Source organism: Balaenoptera musculus, chromosome 14, assembly GCF_009873245.2.
Source record: "Balaenoptera musculus isolate JJ_BM4_2016_0621 chromosome 14, mBalMus1.pri.v3, whole genome shotgun sequence".
Taxonomy (NCBI): Eukaryota; Metazoa; Chordata; class Mammalia; order Artiodactyla; family Balaenopteridae; genus Balaenoptera; species Balaenoptera musculus.
The window spans coordinates 50,647,303-50,669,984 of record NC_045798.1 but is presented as its reverse complement, the minus strand read 5'-3'; the positions used below and the strand labels follow the sequence as shown (position 1 = coordinate 50,669,984).

Sequence of the window (22,682 nt, the reverse complement as noted above, 5' to 3'; positions counted from 1 at the left end):
TTTGTCTTTTCTTTTTCTGCTTTTCTGCTCTTTTCTCTTTACCCCCTGCTTCAATCACTTCCTACCTGATATGAGCAGTGGAAGTACTATAACCAGCTGCGGCGGGTGTGAAGGGGACTCCAAGACCGAAGTCTGGCTTCTGAGAGGGAGAAGCAAAGCACACACCAGGGGATGCTTCTCGGCCCAGCATGACGACGCGTGACGGGGTCCATAGAGGGAGGAAAGCACGCGCTGGCTGCCGAGATGAGAGAATGATGGGGTAAAGCCATCAGGGAGAAAGGAGCAGTCCTGGGAAATGAGAGGTGGTCTGCACAGAAGCTGGGGTGCAGCCGAAGAGGACCGGGATGCTTAGCTGTCCAAGATTCCCCAAAGCATCAGTGATGTCCCATGTGATGCAGGGCAATGGAAGACGTTTCAGATGTTGACAGAAAGAGAAGTATATAGCTCCTCTCTAAATAAATGAATAGTCTGCCCCAAGACTCCGGGAAGGAGAAGGAAGTAGGATGACTGGCGAAAGTTGTCTCTGCCAGCTATCTGGCCAGTATGTTTATAGCTGAGAAAGTTGGGGATTTGGGGAGGAACAGAGTGGCTGAGTGTCACTGGTGAGGCTTATGCACGTTACCCAGTAATCACGTGCATCCACATGATGGGAGTGTGGTTCCTGACCCACCTGGCACTGGGTATTACTGACATGTCCAAGGCAAGCAAAGAACTGCCCAGGAACCACTGAAGGATCACCTGCATGGAATTATTTATTGTGCCTCTTTACAAGAGCTATTTAGAAAGAAGGAAACTCAAGTGAGTGCAACAGCCTTGGGGGGGTGGGGTGGGGACGACACACTGTTAAGCACGATGCTGCGTATAGCACGACCACTCCCTGCGACCAGGTGTGGGAGGATGTCACCGCCGAGAGCCAGGCCGTATTCCAGCCTGAGAGAAACGAGCTGCCGCTGTAGCGCAGAGCAAGCAGGAGAGAGAAGAAAGGGAAACCAAACCCCATGAAACATCTGTCCAGTTCTGCACAGTGTCCTGTAATAACCTCAAAAATACAAGCAATCTTTTTCACAGGTTACTCAATAAATACCACTCTGCCACAAAAGATTTATTTTGAGAAGACTTCTTTTGGTGGAAAGCTTCAATGCTAGAATTTAGAATTAGTATTTCATCAGTTAATAAAGAAATGTCAAAGCTTTATGATACATAATTCAGAAATTTATTTTAAGCTTTTCAATTAAGAGGAAAGTGGGGTGGGCACACTTGTTTGCTGTTTTTGTTGCACCTGCTAAGTCAAATAACAAGTGAAAGAAAATCTAAAGTTAGAAACCGAGTGAAATGAATGATCCAGGAAGGGAAACCATCTGTCAAAGGGTGGGGTGGGGAAGAGGCAAAGATTTGGAAAGATACTAAGAAAATGTGCAAATATTAGTTAAAAAAAATAAGGAATGCTTTTAATTCATTAATGTTTCCTCTGTTTATGAATTGCCACAATTTAGCGAAGGTCAATGACAAGGAGGGCCATAGTATCGAAGAGGGGGAATTCTTTATTCCAGAAGGCATTGGGAGTCAGATTTTCCTGTGCCGTCATTCCAGTGTCAACACCAGACTTCAGAACCAGGATTCTCCCTTGGGCTTACACTCCTATTCATAAAGTCTTCACTCCCAGCCTTCCAGCAAGTGTGCAGCATGAAGCAGGACCCTGCCGCCCGGGGCTGCACACCCTGAAGTCCTTCTTTAGTAGGAATCCCCTAGTGTGGATGAGAGGATTTGGGCTGAAACCCACACGAGGAGGCAGGAGGACCTGTGCCCATGCAGACCCCCTCTGACTGCAGACAACTGATGACAGCTTTTGGGGAGAGTGGCTCCCCACCAAAGAGGACCCTGAGAAAGAAAACAGCATGAGAATCTGGGTCGGGGGAGGCGAGGGAAAGGGCAAGCAGTTAGAGGGCCAAGTCGAGATGGTGTTTTCCTTGAGTGAATGTCTTTCAAAACTAACAGCATACTGTGTGGTTGTCTAACATGCTGATGTCTGAACACTGCTGGGCCCTGAAGTCCTAGTTTTGATTCTTTTTTTTTTTTTCCCTTTCGTTTGTGAGTAGAGGGAGAAACTGACTCGGTGTTTTTCCCCGTGAAATAAGTCACTGTCATATGGCTTTCATATCAAGTAGCTCTTTCCCTTTGTTCCGATTTATTATTCGACCAAATTTATGTTCAGAGGTTAGACTTGCAAACATCAAAGCACCACAAATGTGTGTGACATCTAGTGACACTGGGTTGAGAAATGCCAATATAAATACCATATATCAAATTACCATTGTTTCACACCAGGATAAAAAGGGGGTGGGGTGGGGGTGGGGACAGTTGTTCTGGAAAGAAATGCAAAGAGCAGAACCGATCTCAAGCAGCCAAGTGGTGAAGTTGAAGGTATGTGACCCCGTGATGTCTTGGGGAGGCTGCCCACGGCCGCAGCTAGTGTGTCTTGGCGAAGGAAATGGGAACCGAGCGCGGTGGCTGGCATGGGTGCCGGCGCAGTGATGGAACAGCAGGCTGGGAACAACTGGTTTCTGATGAGCTTGAGGCCACATGTGTTCCAATTCTCCAGAAGAAAAGTTCCCACCAAAACGGAAGTGTGGAGAGCTGCTGAGACGGTTCAGTACTCTTCCTGCTGCTGGGGCTGCTGTTCGTGGACTTGCTCCTCTGCTTCCGGCTCCTCCGGGTGGCCCTCCTGTGGGGCAGGGGGAGAGGTTTCAGCCGAAGCGGTTCACCGCCGGCAGCCCTGCGGCGTCCCCAGCCCCACCATCGCTGCACAGCACGGCATCGCCACAGCTTTTGCCACGCAAGTTCCTCCCCGCTCCCAGGAGCCAAGGCGCACACAGGGGTGCCTTCACCTTCCCGCCCCATCAAGGAGCGGCCCATTCTGGAGCGCGGCCAGCAGGCTTTAGGCACCACATTTTCCTTCCGACCATTTTGGAAGGACGTCGTCACAGAACATACGACATACTTTCCCACCCTCTGTACGACAGTAAACCAGAGGCAAGGACTCACGAGCGTCACGACAACCACGAGTGAGCCTGCTGCGACACAGCACAGGGCCCCAGGCCCCTGCAGCGTGTCCAATGGCTTCCTGTTTCCTGCCCTGCTGTCCTCCTCCTCACCTGGTAGCATGTCTGCTTGAAGCAGACTCCTTGTTATAATCTGTCACTCATCTGATGCAGAGAAGCAGCTCGTGAGAGCGGTTAGGTAAGGAAAGAACAATAACTACGGTTCTGGGTTGCCCCCAGCCAGACGGCGTCTCCAACAGGGGGGCTCAGGAGCTTGTGCTCGGGGACTTCGGGACATCTATTCTGGGTACGTGAGGACTTTTTTTGCTTACTTTCTGATGGTTGAGGTGTTCCTCTACTTGGCTTCAAATGACCTATTTACTCACTTGCGTATAACCCAGGGAAGCACATCACGAACACTAACTCCAGGGAACGTCAACCCTGGTCAGCTATATCCGCCAATTCTTTTTTTTTTTTTTTAATCTCACAAAGAATAATTAGCTCTTTACTACCCAAGCAGAGGGAGTGTAGCTAATCAATAGGGCCGACTGCTCCCTCCAGAATGCACAATGCTTTTGCGATGCAGTCGGGAGCGTACGCTGGGATGTACAGACGTGCTTGTGTTTGCTTGCACTTTGCACACCCTCTTCCTGTCTGGCCCGTATTCCCTTTAGCCAAGGACACACCCGTCAAGATCCAACTCAAATACAGCAGGATCATTTCTCCAGATCCCTGAGCCAGGATTCTCTCCCTCCTCCTGCAGCATTTTGCTTCTTCCTTGGCCTTAAAACTTTTGGCTTGTAATCTTGTTTGTCTTGAACCTTGTGGCCTCATCCATTGGATCCTGAGGTTACTGAAGTCGGGATAGGGCCTCATGCATCTGTGTCAGACCTTGCTTACTGTACAACTCAATGCATGTGTGTTAGGAGGAAGACATCAGAGAGGGTGCAAGAACAGATGACCCAGACTATCAGCCAAGGTCACGTGCCACTTATCTTCTGAGAGGCAGCATAATGTCAAGGTTATAAGCATGGACCTGGAGTTCATCTCCCAGATCCATTATTTACAAGCTGGGTGACTTAACTGTTCTGTGCCTCGGTTTTCTCATCTGTACAAGTGGGGGATAGGACAAAAGTGCCCATTTAACAGTTTTCAATGAGTGTCATTGATCAATGAATCAATGGAGCCACTGAATTCAACAGAGAACTCTGAGTTAAAATAGGTGAAGTGCCTAGAACAGTGTTTGGCACATAAGTGTGAGCTGTAATTCTTTTTTCTTGGTAACTCATTGGAATATGTTCTAGAAGTAAAAATAATTTTTTAAAAGATAGTCTTTTCTATGACAAGAGTAGAAAATGACATCGTATTGAAGACTTGGGCTCAAATCTAGCACCGTCCCTTACTGGCTTGGTGTCAAGAAGCATATTATTTAATTTAATAAATATCAGCTCGCCCCATGACCACACCCCGTCATCATACCTAAAACTGCTCCACCTCTGAAATGTGAAGGCCCAAATCCTACTCTCTCTGCCCACATCCTGCTGTCCTTTGGGACACCTCGCTCCTTAACTCCTTAACCACGATGTCCTTTGACCTCAGAGCCCCAAGCCCCCCTTTGCTCCAGGCTCTGCCAGCTCGTCCCCGGGCCGGCCCCGCAGCGTCCTCCACAAGCCTCTTTGCCCACCGCTCGGCACACGTGAGGGTGGTCCTCTCGGCGCAGTTAGTGCCTCAGGGACAGAGGTGCCCTCCCAGGAGCAGGAGAGCACCTCTTGCTGGGACAGAACAAGCGAGGAAGAGCCACCGGCCTGCCTCTAGTCCAGGGGCAAAGAAGGAAACTCACGCTCATGGGAACTGACTAGGAACGGTGGGCCAGGAACTCCGGGGTGTCTGCTCTGCCGCACGCTCCTCCCCACGCCCTTCTCACTGCCTTCACCCCAGAACGGATCACTCCTCTGAGCCTTACATCCTTGATTCATGCTTCCATCAGGTCGCACGCTGCAGCCCTGTGTGTGTATGGGCGCGTGCTCGTGTGTCCCCACTGGCTGGCTCCACGGCTGCCTCTTCAGCCAGGCTCTGAGCCTCCGAGTCCCTTAAGGGGTAGAGATGTTGTTGTATTCGTCATCCTAACTTTTTAATGCCAGTGGGGTGCCTTCCATATCATACTGCCCAGACTTCAGCTGGTCTGGAGTGCACTTTTCTTACATAATTGTTTTTGTGAGTGTCAGGCTGCTGATGGGAAGATCTCAGAAATGAGCATCTGTTTGACATTTTAGAGAAAATCTTATTTGCTTCACATCATGGACTGCGAGTTAACTGTGGGATAATGGATTTAATTCAGGACTGAAAGTCGGAAGATTTGGATTCAAGTAACCGTGGGCCTGTCAAACCAGCTGCGGGACAAGAAACCCACTAGATAAGGCTCCCCCTCGGGCCTCCTTTCCATACTTGATGAGCCAGGGGGTGGGTGCGGTGCCCTTGTCTCCAGCTGGCCAAGGGCAGCTCCCTCATGCACGGCGCACCACTGTGAGGGCATGCATCTCATCTGCAGAAACTGCGGACCCCAGAGCACTCTTATTGGGTACCGCGGCTATAAAGAACAAACGTCCTGGGTTACCAATGGATTGCTAATGCTTGGGGTTCAAATTAAGGTGCTCTGAAAGTCTGGCAGGACGCACCTGTAACTCTGAGGCAGCTGTTGCACATCACCACTGGGGCCTCCCAGCCCACAGTGCTGGGGAGGCTCTCACACACTAAAATGATCTTTCTCTTATGCCCCACGCAAGACTGAAGAACTTAAACGCACAGGTGAGGAGGAGGCCAGGCGAAACCTAGGCCAAACATGCGACTAAAGCACTGGGGCGCCACCTACTTAATTAAATCTAATTGCATATCAAGCCACTCACAGCTGTGAGTGACGCTTTGGAGTTCCTTATTCTTATAATAATCATTAGAAGGAGAAGCAAAGCAGGAAGACAGTACTGAAGAATGCTCTCGGCTACTGTGGGAGGACAGCGGGGACAAAGGCGGGGAGGAGGGGGAGGGCCGTCAAGAAGCTGGGCTGCGGGGCGAGGGGGCACGGCTCCCACCTTCCCAGATGTAGGAGGCGGCGCACAACAGGTTCACCTGCCACCACTCACACCAGCGCGTCCGGCTGTTCTTTCCTCTCTGCTTTGTTCCTGCCGTTTCCTCTGCTGAAAAAATACTCCCCCGTCTTAACTCCGTAACTGCTGACATTCCTAATCATCTTTCCACGTCCAACACAAATGTCATCTTCTCTGTGAAGTCCTTGCCTGTCCCTCCAGGCTGTCTTTATGTGCTCCCCACACCAGTTTATTTGTGTCTCTATTACTGCACTTATCACAACCTGACAAATTCCAGTTCGTGGTATCACTGTCTGTCTCTCTCAACGGCGCTGTGAGCTCTTCTAAGGCAGGGGCTGTGTCTGTTTTCTATAAACCCAATGCTGCGTCCAGTGACAGAAGTGCAGGCTGAATTCAAAAGATGTGGGCTGAGCAGGGGAGTATCTTTAGGTCATTCGACAGTGGCTTCCGTGACAGGACCTCAGGAAACAAGTGTCTCTGTATTAGCAGGTGACCCTCAGCCGACAGACCCACAGGGCAGCAGCTAACCAACGACGTAAGCCCAGACACCTGTGGCCCCTAGTTAGGTAGTAAAGATAATGAGAATCATAATGAGAGGCACTGGACAGCCAGCCGGCCATCTGCTCTGGAAACTTCCATTAGGTTTCTGTGACTGCAAACTGAACTGCCTCTGTTTACTTCCACACTCAAAACTCTCATCTGGATTTCTACATCTTCCAAACATGTTATCCTAGGATTGCTTGATCACGAGAATCAAAGACCAGACATCACTAAATAAAGACTGAAGGAGGAGGCCTCTCCAGCGAATGCCTCCACCTGAAGTGTCAATGTCGGGTCCATCTGTGGTGAACTGAAAGCAGGCACTCACTGCAGCCTCCGACTCCTCAGCACCCCTCTCATCTCCAGGAGGGAGGCAACCAGAAATCTCTGCCTCTCAGATGTGCACAGAAGTCCGACCAGCGGCATCATGAATAAAGTACTGGCATTTTTTCCCAGACATCATGCCCCCCATGGCTGCACGTCCACCTAGCACTGAAGTGTGTGAATGGCCTGAAAACAGGACACAGTGCCAGGATCAAGCACAGCAAGGGAAAAAGGAGGCTCCGAGAGCTTGTGGGGTGGGTGCAGTGGCCCAGCAACCTCTGAGCACATTTTCTCCCAAGTGATGCCTTTCCTAGGCAAGGGTGGAAGCTTTTTAAAGGCTCACTGCCTCAATGGTAGAACCTGGATAAGCTGGGAGGCTACCACAGAATCAGGACTCGCTACGCTCAGGGAGGGAGGCAAACGCTTGCGGCTCTAAGGTGTCTAGGACGGTTCCATGAACCTCCAGGAAGGGAAGCAGAGAGCAGAGCAGGCCAGCCGCTCCTGAGCCTCTCGCCATCCGCCTCTGTAAGAAGTGTCATGTGTGCGCGTGTGCAGCATGGAAAATACCGTGCAGTGTCCGGGCACGTGACAGACAGTCTTCGCCTTCTCTCTCTATAGAAACCGAAGTTTAAAAAAATGGGTCTTGTCACATTCTAAACAAGGACACTTGGCATATTCCAGCTTATTCTCTATAGAAAACTCAGCATAGCCTGATGTGTTTCTTTTGGAGCTGTCCAGACACAGAGTTGCATTAGAAGTTGTCCTGGAATGAGAAGAATTACGGCAGCAACTGCGTTTGAAGATTCTGCACTGGTAACCCACACGTGTAAGTTTGTGTTAAGTCTATTTTCTCTTCCAGCTTCCAGTAGCCTGGGTACTGCCTCTAAATCTCTTCCTGGACTTTGGATACTCCTTAGCTTACACTCAACAGTGATGCCACTGTCCCTCTCTTCTCCCTACCACGTTTCTCTCTATTTGATGACATCAGCACAGTGCCAGTCAGAACAACAAAGGTGGGTTTAGTGACGCTACCCGCCAGAAGAAAATGGAGGTTCTTGGCGGATGCTGAATTAAACAGACTGCCCAGAGAAAGATGCCAAGACAATACTTTTGAAGGTGTCAAAACAACAAAACAAGATGAAGGGAATTATTTGGAGAAAATCCAGGTAGGAATTTGACTACTCCCTTCTTCACATACAGAACACATGCAACTCAATACTGTCAATTAGACAAAGTCTGTCCTGCAGTTTCCCCCAAGAGGTACCACCTTTACTTTTCCCCTTCCCCATGGCACCCAATATACTGAGAAGCAGGGAACATAGTCCTTAAGATTCTGGGCTCTGAGTTAGAGAAACCTGGGTAGTGATGGAGCTTATTAAAGATGGGTCATTGAGCAAGTAATTTTATCTGTAAAGCAGAGATAAGTAATAGTACACCACATAAGGATGTGGTGAGAAATATATATATAGAACATAAACGTAATATCTAGCACATGCTAAATGCTCAAGGTTAGCTATTACTACTATCATGTTCCCCATTTAAAAGGTGGCTCAGGCTTGGAGAAGGGAGGGCACGAACTCAGGACTCGAGTTCAAATGCAAATTATGCTGCTTATTCACTCAGGAACGTTATTTAACCTCTCAGCTGCCTTAGTTTCTCTCATCTATAAATGGGCTAACATCCATATCTACCTAATAGGATTCTCCAGAGAATTAAAGGAGCTGATACATGTAAAGCCCTTGGCCTTCCCCCTCATCTCCCATCCCAAGAGTTTGAGGAAAGGACCTGCTAAACCCATGAGTCTTAATGACTGATGATGCTTTGAAGTATTACCTCTTTGAGGGGTGTGTGCGTTAACTGCCCATACACTGCAAGAATGGCTCTCTGAATCCAGGCCGCAGTAAGCTGGTGCTGGTGTGTGCGCTGGGGGTGGTGGAGATATAAATGGCCTAACAGAAGCTGAGTGTAGTCATCCAGGAAGACACCCCCTGAACTCTCAGGAGGCAAGGGCTCTTGCCTAAGGCCAGCCCTACCTGCCATTAGCTAGGAATTCAGTGGCCGTGCCAACCCTTAATTTGGAGTTCACCTGACGGCGCTCCCTCACAAGGACTCCTCCTTTGGGACAAGATCTGGCTCGAGGTTGGAATCAGAAGGCTAGAAGGTAAGAATCAGCAGGAAGATTCCATCCCGCAAGCCGCCTTGCTCCCGTGAGTGGGCACCGTCCCAGACGGGCAGCGGCACGGTTCACTCGGGCTCACGGTGCTGCACAGACCTCAGCGAATTCAGCCTCAAACAAGCTTGTGAAGAGAATACCCATAATTCGTCTAGCGCTTGACAGATGACAAAGCACTCGCTACATACAGAACGTCATGAAAATGCCACTTTGGGTGGTGCAGATGCACACACTACGAACCAACCTTTGGTTTCTTCCGTCAGATCTGAAAATATTGAGAATGATATTTTGTAAAGCCGTCGCTATCTCTGGGACCTGAGCAGGCGGATTCCCAGGGCTTCAAGATCTATAGTCTGAGCTAACCAAGAGGTTTAAGAATATATACCTATCTGGGGGAAACAAAAAAAGTGATGGAGAGTCCCCAAACTCCAGACAGTTTCTTACAGTTTAGGAAAATTTCAGAGCTAGGATTTTAATCTTACATGGAGTAAACATCTGCCTGGTATTTGGCTGAAATAAGATAAACTTGCTGGTGGCTTCCTATGTTCTGTGGAAATACCAACACACACACGACTCGACCACAGAGCCCCCGGGGCACCTGCAGGCCTCCTAATCACACATACCCAAACACTTCCTCAGCCCCAACCTGGCAGAAGGACGCCTGCAACCCCGGCCCACGCTCTCCTGCCTTTCACGGCGCCACCCTCATGAAAGTGAAGCTCCACGGGGCTCCCACTGCAGCTGCCAGGGCCTCTCCCTGCCTGTCTGGGCGGACTTGGGGTGACCTGCCTTGGGCTCTGCCGTTTATCCTGCCCCTTCCCCTCCTCGCTTCCTGAGACTCATGTTCCTCCGCTGCTTCTCACATCTGCTTTCCATGCGCGGACGGAGCCACATCCTGGGTCCCCCCTCGGCACTTCCACTCGTGGGGAGCAACCCTGGTGAGCAGGGCCTCCACAGAGGAGGCCTTCCAGAAGTATTTTTCCACAAAGGGCTGTCACACAATGCTGCTCTGTACTGGCAAAGTGTAACCAAGACAACCAGCTAGCTATGAAGGAAAAAACAGTTGTGGGACTTCTGGGGATGGGAAAAGCATCTAGATTAATTTTTCCTTTAACCGCATTCTGATCTGTCACGAAGAAAGAAGAATCTTTGCACACATTCTTACTGCTCATTTGCTCAGAGAGCTGAAAACCACTTGAGATTTGGCTGTGTAAGCCTATTTTTCTCAATCGAAGTCCCCCTGTCCCCTCCCCCCAACAACTGGCAACCCATCCGCGCGTCTCTTCCCAGATTGATGAATGCAGGTCCCATAAGCATGGGTCAATGGATCATGAGGGTCGTGTTTACTCCTCTGGGAACATCATATGCGCTGGCTGAGCTGCAAGTCTCACTAAGGTCCCAGGGCAGTATCTGAAGGCACGGCATCACTGCACTCTGGAACACAAGCGTCAGGGCTCTGCTCACACTCACGTGTTCTTCCGAAGCGTAGAGGACTTCCATGAGTCGCTGCACGAGGTCATCGTTTTCTTGCCCATGTTCCTGGCAGAGGAGCTCAATCTCTCTCAACTTTCCGAAGTAGAAATCCCTTTCCTTTTCCACACCTTCAAGGGCAAGTTTTAACGAATGTACCTGTGAGGGAGGGAAGGTGGAAAAGAGAACCCTCAAAATACAGCATAAGAAATAAATGACCACCTGTGCCTGCGTATAAAGATGCGAAACGTGAAAAGACAGATGTGCAAAAATAACCGACGTGCAGGTCCGGGGAGAGATGAGGGGCTGCTGCCGGAGCTTGAGCCTGGGCCCGAATGCCCAGCTTCAACAGCACACTTGTCACTCCTGTCAACCGACCATTTATACCCAGAGGCCCGGGGATCCTTCTGCCCGAGACAGTTCCACCCGGGCTCCGAGTCAGCCTTCCTCTCCTGGTAACTGACCTGGGCTGGGGCACATCTTTCCCCCAACTCGTTCATCCTCTACAGGGAGGGGAGAGGCGAGAGCGGGAGGAGGGAGGGGAGGGGAGGGAGGGGCTGGCACTGTGGTCCCTTCAGACGTGCTTTGCAGAACCTCCTTTCTTCACGTCACTTGAGAGCTGCCCTCGACTTTGGAGCCCTTCCTACATGTTCCTGAGCCAAACTAGACCAATGCTCCTACTGAGGGACTGGGGCGTGGCTGCACAAGGAAAACTGGGCGAGACTAAAAGCAGGCTGAGCGGATCTGTCTTAATTCCTCTAGTTCTGGCTTCGAGTTCATCACATGAAAGGCGGGAAGATGTGGAAGCTCCAGTCCCTCAGCAGAACAGCCCTCATTCCCTTTTTTCTCCCTTGATGCAGGTTCAAGGGCCTTGCAGCTTCTCACGGTGGTTATGGAGATGGCGCTGGTGAAGGGAAGAGGGCAAGGGTTGAGGCTGGCAGAGCCGTCACCTGGGCTGAAGAAACACCACAGGCAGTGTAGGCAGATCTGGTCTCAAATTCCAGGCTGCAGGCTGAGCAGCTCCACACAGGCCCAAGCCATCACCCCCTTCCTGCTCTCGGAGAATCCCTCAAGTTTTCTGAACACTTTGAGCATTTATATTTATGCAGAGAATATCTTCAGGAGGTGAATTAGGTCTCTCATGGTTCTCCTCAGGTGAAATCTCTCTTTCAGTATATGAAAAATCCCCCTTCACAGATTTCCAACGATTACATTTGGAGTGGAAAACCTCTCTGTTTCTAGTAACTCCGGACCTTTGTACATGCTATTTATCTGTCTGGAGTTACTGATTCATTCAAACAGATACTCAGCACATGCAGTGTCCATCTCCTTGTGCACCTGGCAAACTTGTATCCATCCAGTAAGACTCAAGGATATGGTTCTTCCTCAGAGTTAACCTCACTGATGCCCTCATGTAGCTGGTTACAAAGCAAAGGAGGATCAGTCGCTAACTTTTTTTTTTTTTTTGGCCACGCCTTGCGGCTTGCAGGATCTTAGTTCCCTGACGAGGGATTGAACCTGTGCCCCCCTGCAGTGGAAGCATGGAATCTTTAACCACTGGACTGCCAGGGAATTCCCTCAGTCACTAACTTTCAACTCTTATTTCTGATAATTCTATGGCTTGGACATTTGTAAAAACTGAAGGCAACCCAGTTGCCTGAATTCCAGAAGAAAGAAAACTCTGTTTATTCTAGAACCTCCCCCCACCCCACCCAGACTCGACCACAGATCCATCTCAAGCCTGCACTGGTGCCACCAGCGAATCTGTGGTAGTTTAGGTTTCTTCTGTCTGCCAGCTCCCCTTCCCTGTATCGGGCAAGAAGGGTCTCTGGATGCCTCTGACCCACGGAAACCAGGCTTGTCAGCCTCTCAAGTGCTGTGGTCTGTACAGTGAACCAAGAGCTGAGGCTCTGTAGAAACACCCAGCCCAGGTTGGCCTGTGCTGCTATTCCAGATGCATGAGGTTAACAGGTGCCCAGCTCTAAACTTTCCCTGGTAAAAACCAACAGGAGCTAAATTACTTGATGAAAGATCAGTTGGCAAATGGGATGCCATTTTCACAGTCCCACTCCGACGCCTCCTTGCTCCCTCACGTGTCAGAGCAGGAGCCTAAAGAATGGAGGGGAGGCTGGGGATGGACCCCTGAGAAAAGTCAAGGGGAAGTTCTCTTCTCCCAATTCTCCACCGCTCAGGTGTCCCCACACTGTAGATCCGCCCAGCCTTCCAGTCCGAGCCACAGACAGTGTCTGTGCGGGCTAACCAGGCCCCACTCTTCAGCCCCCATGGTCCCTGAGCACAAGCAGGGACCCCATCCCACTGCCTGTTTGCTCACCTACTCTCCAGAAACAGCCCCTGATTATTTTAGTCATGTCTTTTCCTCCCCTGTGTCTTTTGGTTCATTTCTGTCACTGAAATTCTCTAGCACAGTGGTGCTTTCATAGCATGTCATGGGAGACTGCCCAAATCAAGGCATGAGGCCAAGTGAATGAGAATTCCTGAAGTTTACGGCACTGGTCACTTTGTCTATTACCACTGTAATTCACTCTTCGGTCCGGGCATTTTTACTTGGCCCTTCCTCGTCTTCGTGTCCTCAGTTCCAACACAGTGATGCCTGTGTGGCTCCCCACCGGCTTCGGGGAGCACCCTGTAGGCTTCGGGGAGCACCCTGTAGGCTTCGGGGAGCACCCTGTAGGCTTCGGGGACGGAAAATGGAGGGAGCGCTAACATAGCCTTGGAAATACAGCTGAAGGAGGCGCTCAGTAAACAGCTGGTGAGTGAAGGCTCACGATGTAGGATGTGTCCGACCTTCCCTCTGGGGGACAGAGGGAGGTACGGGGACACTCCTCCTTCATGTGAATGCATGGGGGGACAGCCTGGGAGTGAGGCCTTCGGAAGTAATGAAGGAATTACAACCAGGAGGAGGAAGGCCACTGGAATGTGCTTCTCTGTGTCTTCTCTAGAGTGGCATTTTGGATGGGACAACAGTTTAGCTGAAGCATCGTAGAGGGCTGGGGCCCTTGGGGCTCTGTGTGTGATTGGAGAGCTACAGGGAGCCCAGAGCCAGCCCCAAGGAGAGAAAGTGGGGCTGGTTGGAGAAGGCCATAAGCGAGAGACGGGCAGGCAGGATCTCGAGGTTCCAGTGTGTTTCTACTTTGGGTTGGCGATTTGGGAAACTGGGTGTGGTAGGGGTAGATGAAGAAACATGAGAGAATAAAGATATCAAAAGATATCAAAAGAATTTGAGTTCCTAAGGAGAAAAGGGTTATAAATCTAAAGTATTACAGACCCACACCCGACTCTCTTCAGGTCTACTTTGCTTAGAGCCTCAGGCATGTGGCCCAACGCTAATTAGGGCTGTCCTAACTGCCTTTTATTCTAGAAGAACTCATTGCTGGAAAATGTATAAGGGTTCAAACTGAGAATCAGCAGGTAATTAGAACATTCCACAGTGTCTAAATCAAAGTCCTACGCACCGGATGACTTAAGGTTTTACCTTTTTCATTAAAGTGTTCAGAATTGTAAAGAAACACCCTAGTTAAGCAACTGCTTGCTTTTTAACTAGATTCTTGTTTGCAAATATACAACTATCTCACAAACTGTTTCCAGACTCTTGCTGGCTCATCAAGAATCAGATTAATCACCGAGATCTGCCCATGCCCAGTGAGTGGCTGGGAACAGCCTGGGCACCTGGGATAAAGGCTCTTCTCCCAGGGGTGGGAGTGGCCAGGATAAAAGACTCTCCTCCTAACTCAGGGCGAGGGTGGGTGGTTTCTGCGCTGGGCCCTATGCTACCAACTGTTTTATTACTTTTAAACTTTGTAGACTCTTGGGCAAAATTAGCTATTGTTAGTTAGAAAGCGTACCTAAGCTTTTATATTGAAAATTTCGAAGGCAGTAGATCTAGATTTACTGCAATCCTAGGGATATTAGATAGAAAGGAAAGTTCTATTTAACTGTGGCCTTTCTGATCCCCTATTCCTGGGTTCAGTGCTCCTGTGTACTTTCACTCTTGCGGGAAGTGTTCGGCGTTTGGCTTTTGCTTGTGTAATGGACAATGGTGTATGGCTGCTATCTGTAAGTTCTATGAGGGAAGGGAAGCTCTCTATCTTGCTGCCATTATATTATCAGCATCAGGTATAGTGTCTGTCACATCGAACAGGCTTAACAGATAGTTGCTGAAAGAAAGGAAGGAAGGAGGGAGACTAACCCCTGATGCCTTTAACACAATCTAGACTGGCTAGAAGTGGCCATGGTCTAGCCTGGAGCTCCTAACAGGCACTGAGGTGTAGGGGAGGGGGAGGTTGGCCTGCATGCCTGCAGTTACCTAAAGCCGGGTCATCTGTCCCTCTGTCTCAATGTATAGCTTTGAGATTTGTGACTTAACATCTTTTATTCACAATGGGCCACTGATGATATGCCCCAATAGTTCCTTTCATTCTTACTCGCTTGAAGCCACTGATTCCCGCCGCTTCCCTCCCCCTATCCCAGGCCCATAGGGGTTTGCTCATCTCGTCTCCTGACACCTGTCACTGCTCCCAGAGACAGAGCTGGGGATGCCAAGTTACCTGTTCATTAAGCTGTATGACCTGTGTTTCTAAATCTTTATCAGATTTGGATGCTGAGCTGCTGGATGAAGCCCTTTTGGCTGATGAGGGACGAGAAGGTGTGGATCCTGGTTTAGATGCTGGACTTGATTTAGCCGCACCTGAAAGGAACCAGAATAAATTATGAATATTGGCAACATCAGAAATGCTTTTTAGGTATGTAGCAAAAGTGTGATATAAAAGGAATTTACTAAAACACAGAAGAGACACTGCCAGCAATCTCTTGCCAGCACAGAAGTAGCACAGATAACGCTTAGAAAGAGTGTACTCAATAAAACAACAGAATCATCCTGGGCAACTTACTTAACCTTTCTGAGCACTGGTTGTTTTCCTCAAGTGACATGAGATTAATGCAGTTGTCCCTTCTCCCTCCGGAGAGATGAGAACAACAGATACAAAGGGATTTTAAGTTTTTTTTTTTTTTTTTTTAAAGAGGAAAGGTTCTTTGATAAGCTCAGAGCATCACCATAATTGAATTTCTAACACAGACCTTATAAAAGAGTAACACTTTAGGAGAAATATCAATGCACATGTCTATTTTTTCCTCTTTTAATGCATTTCCTAGTTTTAGCCATTAAAAGAGTCTAGGAGCCATGATATCTCTGTAGCAACAGGCACTCCTGGTGCCCAAGTCCTGGCTTCTAAATGTTATTCTGCAATAAAAGGGCTTCTTGAGATATGGCTGATTCCAGGGGTGGGGCGGGGAAAGGACAAGGTGGGCCTGGGACGTCTCATGTCAAAAAGCAAGGATGTGCTCAAGGATTAATGAATGTCAAGGATACAGGGGCCAGCCCGATGGGGCTCCCAGCTGGCCAGATTTGGACCATTTGCATACCAAAAAGAGTGACGGCTGTAATGTATTACAATGCACTGAATAAATAAAAATCTAGTCCATCATATATACACTACCAAATGTAAAATAGATAGCTAGTGGGAAGCAGCCGCATAGCACAGGGAGATCAGCTTGGTGCTTTGTGACCACTTAGAGGGGTGGGATAGGGAGGGTGGGAGGAAGGGAGACGCAAGAGGGAAGAGATATGGGAACATATGTATATGTATAACTGATTCACTTTGTTATAAAGCAGAAACTAACACATCATTATAAAGCAATTATACTCCAATAAAGATGTTAAAAAAAAAAATCTAGTCCGTAATGAGGGTAGGGGAGAGGGAGGATCTACAGATCTCCACAGAACACTGACAGCCAGTAAATGCTAAAGAAATGCTAGAAAAATCACAGTTTTGCAATACACATAACTGATTCAGGAAAGTTTCATCAACTGACTCTAAAACATTGAGAAGTTTTTGGAGGACGGGATGTTCACACGTGTCAAGGTGTTACCCTATAAGTTGCTTATGAAGGGTGAAACATATGCCTTTACAGCGGGGAAGCCTGAGGATTGGGACCTTAACCAAGTTATTCAGTAGCATCACTAATAATGATAGAAATTGGCAAAAAAAAAAAAAATAGGACCATTGATGTCAGGTAAGACCTCATCTACCTGAAGCTCAGCTCATGACAGGCTCTCACTATCTAGAACTTGACAGACACAGGAAGTGGCCTCTGCAGCCAAAACAGATGGCACAAGATATATGCAGTGAAGTTTATACACTCCATGGGTTTAGAAATTCAGGGTCATTACTGGGGCCCAGCCATTCCCGCTTACTCAGAACAGCTCAGTCTGGTGTAGGTGCTCCCACTGGCCCAATTCTCCACCACAGTCCCCTCCACTCTGCTCCTCTGGTTCTCGGAGGGCAAGGAACTCATCATACTCAGCTTTGCAACCTCGGTGCTTAGCACAATACTTGGCGGAACATATATTTGGTGAAGGAACAAATGTTTAAATACACGAACAAGTAAATAAAACCTGGTTATATGGTTTCCAATTTTACAGTTTACTGGTACTAAGAGATTAGAAAAAGGCAAGCACCCTGACAGCAGTTATAAGTTTCAACCAATCTCCTAATTACAAAGTAGCAAGCAGGAAGACTATAAAATTCCTACCTGTATGTCTTCAGAGTCATGAGAGATGCAAAGTTATACACACTCTCAAGAAGCACTGACAGGGGCTTCCCTGGTGGCGCAGTGGTTGAGAGTCTGCCTGCCAATGCAGGGGACATGGGTTCGAGCCCTGGTCTGGGAAGATCCCACATGCCGTGGAGCAACTAAGCCCGTGTGCCACAACTACTGGGCCTGCGCGTCTGGAGCCTGTGCTCCGCAACAAGAGAGGCCGCGATAGTGACAGGTCCGCGCACCGCGATGAAGGGTGGCCCCCGCTCGCCGCAACTAGAGAAAGCCCTCGCACAGAAACGAAGACCCAACACAGCCATAAATAAATAAATAAATTTAAAAAATTAAAAAAAAAAAATAGAAGCACTGACAGTAACATACCGTTTAAAATACATGCCTGTTATAAAGAAAAAAAGAATTCTTCTAAAAATACAGGGAAATGCCTAATATATGTAAAACTGAGAATGCTTAAATTGGGAATGACTTAAAAAGTTTGAGTATTCAAACCTTCAGTGACCTGGAAACCTCACCCATGCAGAACTTCCCAAGTTGTCTAGAGAGCGGATGCTTTGCTTTGCTCAACAGCTGTGAGGAGGCTTCATCTCTGTAGAAGCCCAGAAAACACACTCCTGGACATGGCTTCCGTGTCCCATTGGCCAGCTTCTCTAACTCCAGGCTACGCCAACAGGGTAAGGAACACAGCGTGGAAAACAGCAGGAAAGGCAGGGCGAGGACGTGCTGACCTGACAAACAGCCTTCTCCAAGGGTGGCCACCAGCCAGCCTCGCTGGGGAAGCAGCCTTTGAAAAATCAAGTTACTTCAGACCTTTTCATGAGCAATATGTCATATTTTAATACAAAAAAAAAGCCTAACAGAAAGTGGCTCAAAGACTGTCTATGACCAACCCCTCTTATTTACTAAATACATATTTATTAAGTGCCTACCAGGAGGCCTGTACTGGAAGTCCCTGCTCTACAGGAGCTCATGACCTCGTGGGAGTGGGTCATTTAAGAATGCCCACAGACAGAAAGACAAATACTCTATGTTATCACTTACATGTGGAATCTAAAAAATAAAGCAAATGAATGTATATTTAAAAAAAAAAGGGCTTCCCTGGTGGCGCAGTGGTTAAGAATCTGCCTGCCAATGCAGGGGACACGGGTTCGAGCCCTGGTCTGGGAAGATCCCACATGCCGCGGAGCAACTAGGCCCGTGAGCCACAGCTACTGAGCCTGCGCGTCTGGAGCCTGTGCCCCGCAACAAGAGGTCACGACAGTGAAAGGTCCGCGCACCTCGATGAAGAGTGGCCCCCGCTTGCCGCAACTAGAGAAAGCCCTCGCACAGAAACGAAGACCCAACACAGCCTAATATAAATAATAAATAAATAAATTTATTAAAAAAAAAAAAAAAAAAAAGCCCAGGCACGGCCACACTCAGCATTCTCAGGAACAAGGCAATGTTCTAGACATGACCACGGATTGTGATCGGGCTGTGTTCCCTCTGCCTGAAATTCTTCCTCCCCTCCTTTGAGTGACTATGTCTAACAGCCTTCGAGTCTCAGCTTAAATGTGGTTGCTCAAACACCCTTCACACAACACCCATCAACTGTAATGCTACAGTGACTTATTTAATGCCTACTTCTCCCATTAGACTTAATCTCCACGAGGTAGGAGTTGCGTCTGTTTAGTTTACTGTTTTATGTTCCCAAGGCCAATCACAATGCCTGATCCAGAGGAGACACTCAATAGTAAGTTTTTATAACTCATGAAAGAACGCCTAGGACAGGCATCTCTCCAGGGTAAAGATCGCAGGGGAAGCTCGAGGAGCTGATGCCAACCTCAGAGTCACTGACAGCAGGAGCCAGCAGCACCTGAAGGAAACCAAACAAAACCCACCAGCCTCCCAGAAAGAGATCTCTTACTTGGTTTCAAGTTCACCTTCCATTATTACTTAGGCCCTTTATAGATGGAGTCAAGACAGTAGTTCGTGTGGGTAAATTCAGTCAGTAAACGGTTAACTCTGAGCAGGGAGAGGCAAGATGGTTTGTGCTGGGCTGTCCTATCCAAGTCTCTGCAACGTTTCCGTCCACGCCTCTTCTGAAGAGAACAGCTCTGGGGAAGGGGCTTCCCTAGAGAGCAAGTGACCCACCCACCCAGCCTGGGCAGGCCTCCCTAAGCAGGTCAGCAACTATGACGTGGCTGGTTGCAGGAGCTGAGCGAGGTCCACCAGACACACTCATGTTCTTATACTCTGCCTCACCCAGTCTCATGTAAATTTTCAAAGAAAAGCATGGAAGGAATAGAAGTTGATTGCTTGTAAAACAAGGTTATCCCTAATTATATTATCAGGACATCATCAAATGCAGCTTGGAAAAACCTGAAATGTTTGATATGAAGTTAAAGTAGAAGAGATCATGGCAAGCCAAGGCCCCATGTAAGACCAAGTTATCAGGGAAAGAAAGCCTAAAAATACGCAGAGGAAGCTGGCTGGGAGGGAAATGGGGTCACGGGAGATGCCGGGTGGCTCATGGCAGAGAGGCCAGAGCTGCTGCAGTTACTGACGCTGTCCCAGTTCCAGCTTTTTCCTGAAGAAACACATCCCTTGCTACCGACAGAGTCCAACTTTACTGTGGTTCACAGGGTCTCGGCATTAAAGTGGCATCTGTGCTTCACGGATCCTGTAAAGGTCAGTTGGGGTGCAGAGCCCCAGGTCCTTCAAACTGGCACACGTGCATGCAGGCTGTGGGTCTCTGAGATGAGAAAGATGAAGGCAATGAGAGTCAGACCTGGCATCACCCTGCTGCAGGGCAGGGAGGGGACAGTGGAGAAGAGGGGGTTTGGTCTACGCTCTACCCGCTATGCTCCCTACACGGGGGACAGAAGAAAAGCGTCTGCCCCCAGAGTATGGACAAAGAAGGGAAAACAAATTTGAAAAATTTAATAGATCAATTAAGTAATTAGAATTTGAAATTTAAAATGAGAGGGGTTTTGAAATTCTGATTAAGTTGTTTGGAAAGAAACTGATAATCGAGGAAAATGCATGTCTGATGAATGAGAATACAAGAGGTCAGCACCAAGTTAACTGTACATTTCTACCTTCTAACGAATAAATGCAAAGAAATGAAAGACCAGGAAAGACATAGGGAGATCTTAGTATCTTCAGAGGTTAAAGGTTTTTAAAAACCACACAAAGCTCATTTTCAAAAGAATGTAAACTGAGCTCTTTAAATCCTCACAGGCTGCAATTTGATATGGATGTAATTGACCACTCAGGGCTATCACGTGATTAAGGCTAAAATACTAAAATTTATAAAGATGAAAATGCAACCTTTTGTTCATTGTGTTTAATGATTTCATGGTTTAACTTTTTAGAATAAATAATGATAGACAATATCCTATATTATATCACACTCATTAGTCAGTTAAAAACTAGGTTTTTGTTTATTTGTTTTACAAGGCTTGCTGCCTTCTTTCAAAACACCATACCCTAAGGAGTACCCAGCTTCTGGGGTGACAGATATTCTTTTTTCACTTACCCGGGCTGCTATAATAAAGATGTTATCAGAAAGCTGTACTGTTATCAATGTCAGTAAATTTAACACTGATATAATACTTTTATGTAAACTAACATTCATATTCCATTTTTGTGAAGTGACCCAATAATGTCCTCTATAGCGTCTAATCCTGGCTTTAATCCTCAAAAGCTGCCTTCATGCTTCCCTAAATGCCTCCAAGTCCACTGGTGATTTCACTCCTGGGCCTTCCCATGCCTCTCTGCTCAATGATGCTTACACGAAAAACATTTACATAATAGCTTTTAAAGGGAGTACAGCTACGTTGGCAATAATACAGATAATAGATTTTTTTTTCTTGCAGCTATCAAACATTTCAATTTTTTTGTCAAGCTGCATTTGATGATGTCCTGAAAATATAATTAGTGGTAGTCCTGTTTCACAAGAATCATTTTTCCCTCAAGCTTTTCTCTCTCTCCCCTAATTTCCCCTTCAAAATAAAAAAGGAGTTTCAGAAGCGGAGGAAAGTAGACATAAATTCTGTACAAGTCCCTATAGTTCTCTGACTTTACCCACTGGATATGGACATGATTTACAATGCTAGTCTTCGAGCAGTTGTCTTAATGCCTTCAGGAGTTGGGGTATAAATATGATGCTAAAACATTTTAAACCATAGTTGTAAAATACAAAGAGTGGCCTGATTCACTGCCTTCGTGAAGCCAGAGCACTGCTGTGTCTAATGTCAATAATTAGTAGCTTGCTTAATGTTTATGGAAAATGTGCCAACATTTTGGGCCTATGAGGCCCAATGAATTCATAACGATGAAGCAAATAAAAGCACTTTATCCTTTTTTATACTTGGCTTTATCTTTCGCAGCCAGGGCTCTGATGGAATTTAGAAATTCTTCTCACATAATCTGCCGTATTCTTTCTGCCAAAATCATAAACAGAGGAGCTAAAAATATGACATTAATACTGTTGACAAGAACCACAGAGACATTAAGAACACACACACTCAGGAAGCAACCACGCTTCTGGTCGTCCGCAGCTTCTTCCCTACTTTGAGGGCATCCCCCCAGCCCCCCGCCACTGAATTAACAAGCCCATGGCGGGGAGTGGAAGGGATGAAATGGGTGAAGGGGATCAAAAGGTAAAGCTTCCAGTTATAAAATAAATAAGTCCTGGGATGTAATGTACAGCATGGCATTACACAGTTATAGTAATAATATAGTTAATAAGACTGTATTGCATATTTGAAAGTTGCTAAGAGAATAGAGCTTAAAAGTTCTCATCACAAGAAGAAAATAACTTGTAACTCTGTGTAGTGATGGTTGTTAACTACATTTGTTGTGATGATCATTTTGCAATATATATAAATATTGAATCGTTGTACACCTGAAACTAATAAATTTTTTCTGCTTTTTAAATTAAATTAAATTATTTTTTATACAGCAGGTTCTTATTAGTTGTCTACTTTATACATATTAGTGTATATACGGCAATCCCAATCTCCCAATTCATCCCACCACCACCCCCTACCCTGCTTTCCCCCCTTGGTGTCCATACGTTTGTTCTCTACATCTGTGTCTCTATTTCTGCCTTGCAAACTGTGAAACTAATATAAGGTTATATGTCAATTATATATCAATAAAAGCAAACCTAAACTCCACAGAACAACTGAAACATGACAGAAGATACCTTGTACCTACATTGATTAATCATTTGTGGATGGACCTGACATCATTTCCTTATCCCCTTTACCTTGGCAAACAGGTTTTATTGTTTAACTGAGATAATGAACCAGGTTAAAATAAATAAGTAAATTAGGCCACTGCTGGGGGAGAGGGTATGGGGTTGGACTGATGAGAAGAGACAATTCCCACAGGAAGAGGGTTTCCTAAGTGACTAAA

The 22,682-nt window shown here is 47.4% G+C and overlaps 1 protein-coding gene across 4 annotated transcripts in view; it reads right to left on the bottom strand.

The window, feature by feature from the left end:
• Positions 1-1,254: 1,254 nt before the first annotated feature.
• Positions 1,255-22,682, bottom strand: part of MAPRE2 (microtubule associated protein RP/EB family member 2) — a 162,793-nt gene continuing 141,365 nt past the window's right edge. For all 4 annotated transcript variants that reach the window (XM_036874782.1, XM_036874781.1, XM_036874780.1 and 1 more), the window contains 3 exons: positions 15,212-15,351; positions 10,647-10,805; positions 1,255-2,722 (listed from right to left, as the gene is read on the bottom strand). In XM_036874782.1, the coding sequence (XP_036730677.1) occupies positions 2,648-2,722; positions 10,647-10,805; positions 15,212-15,351 (374 nt within the window). In that variant the 3' untranslated portion in view covers positions 1,255-2,647. The remainder of the gene's footprint in view (positions 2,723-10,646; positions 10,806-15,211; positions 15,352-22,682) is intronic.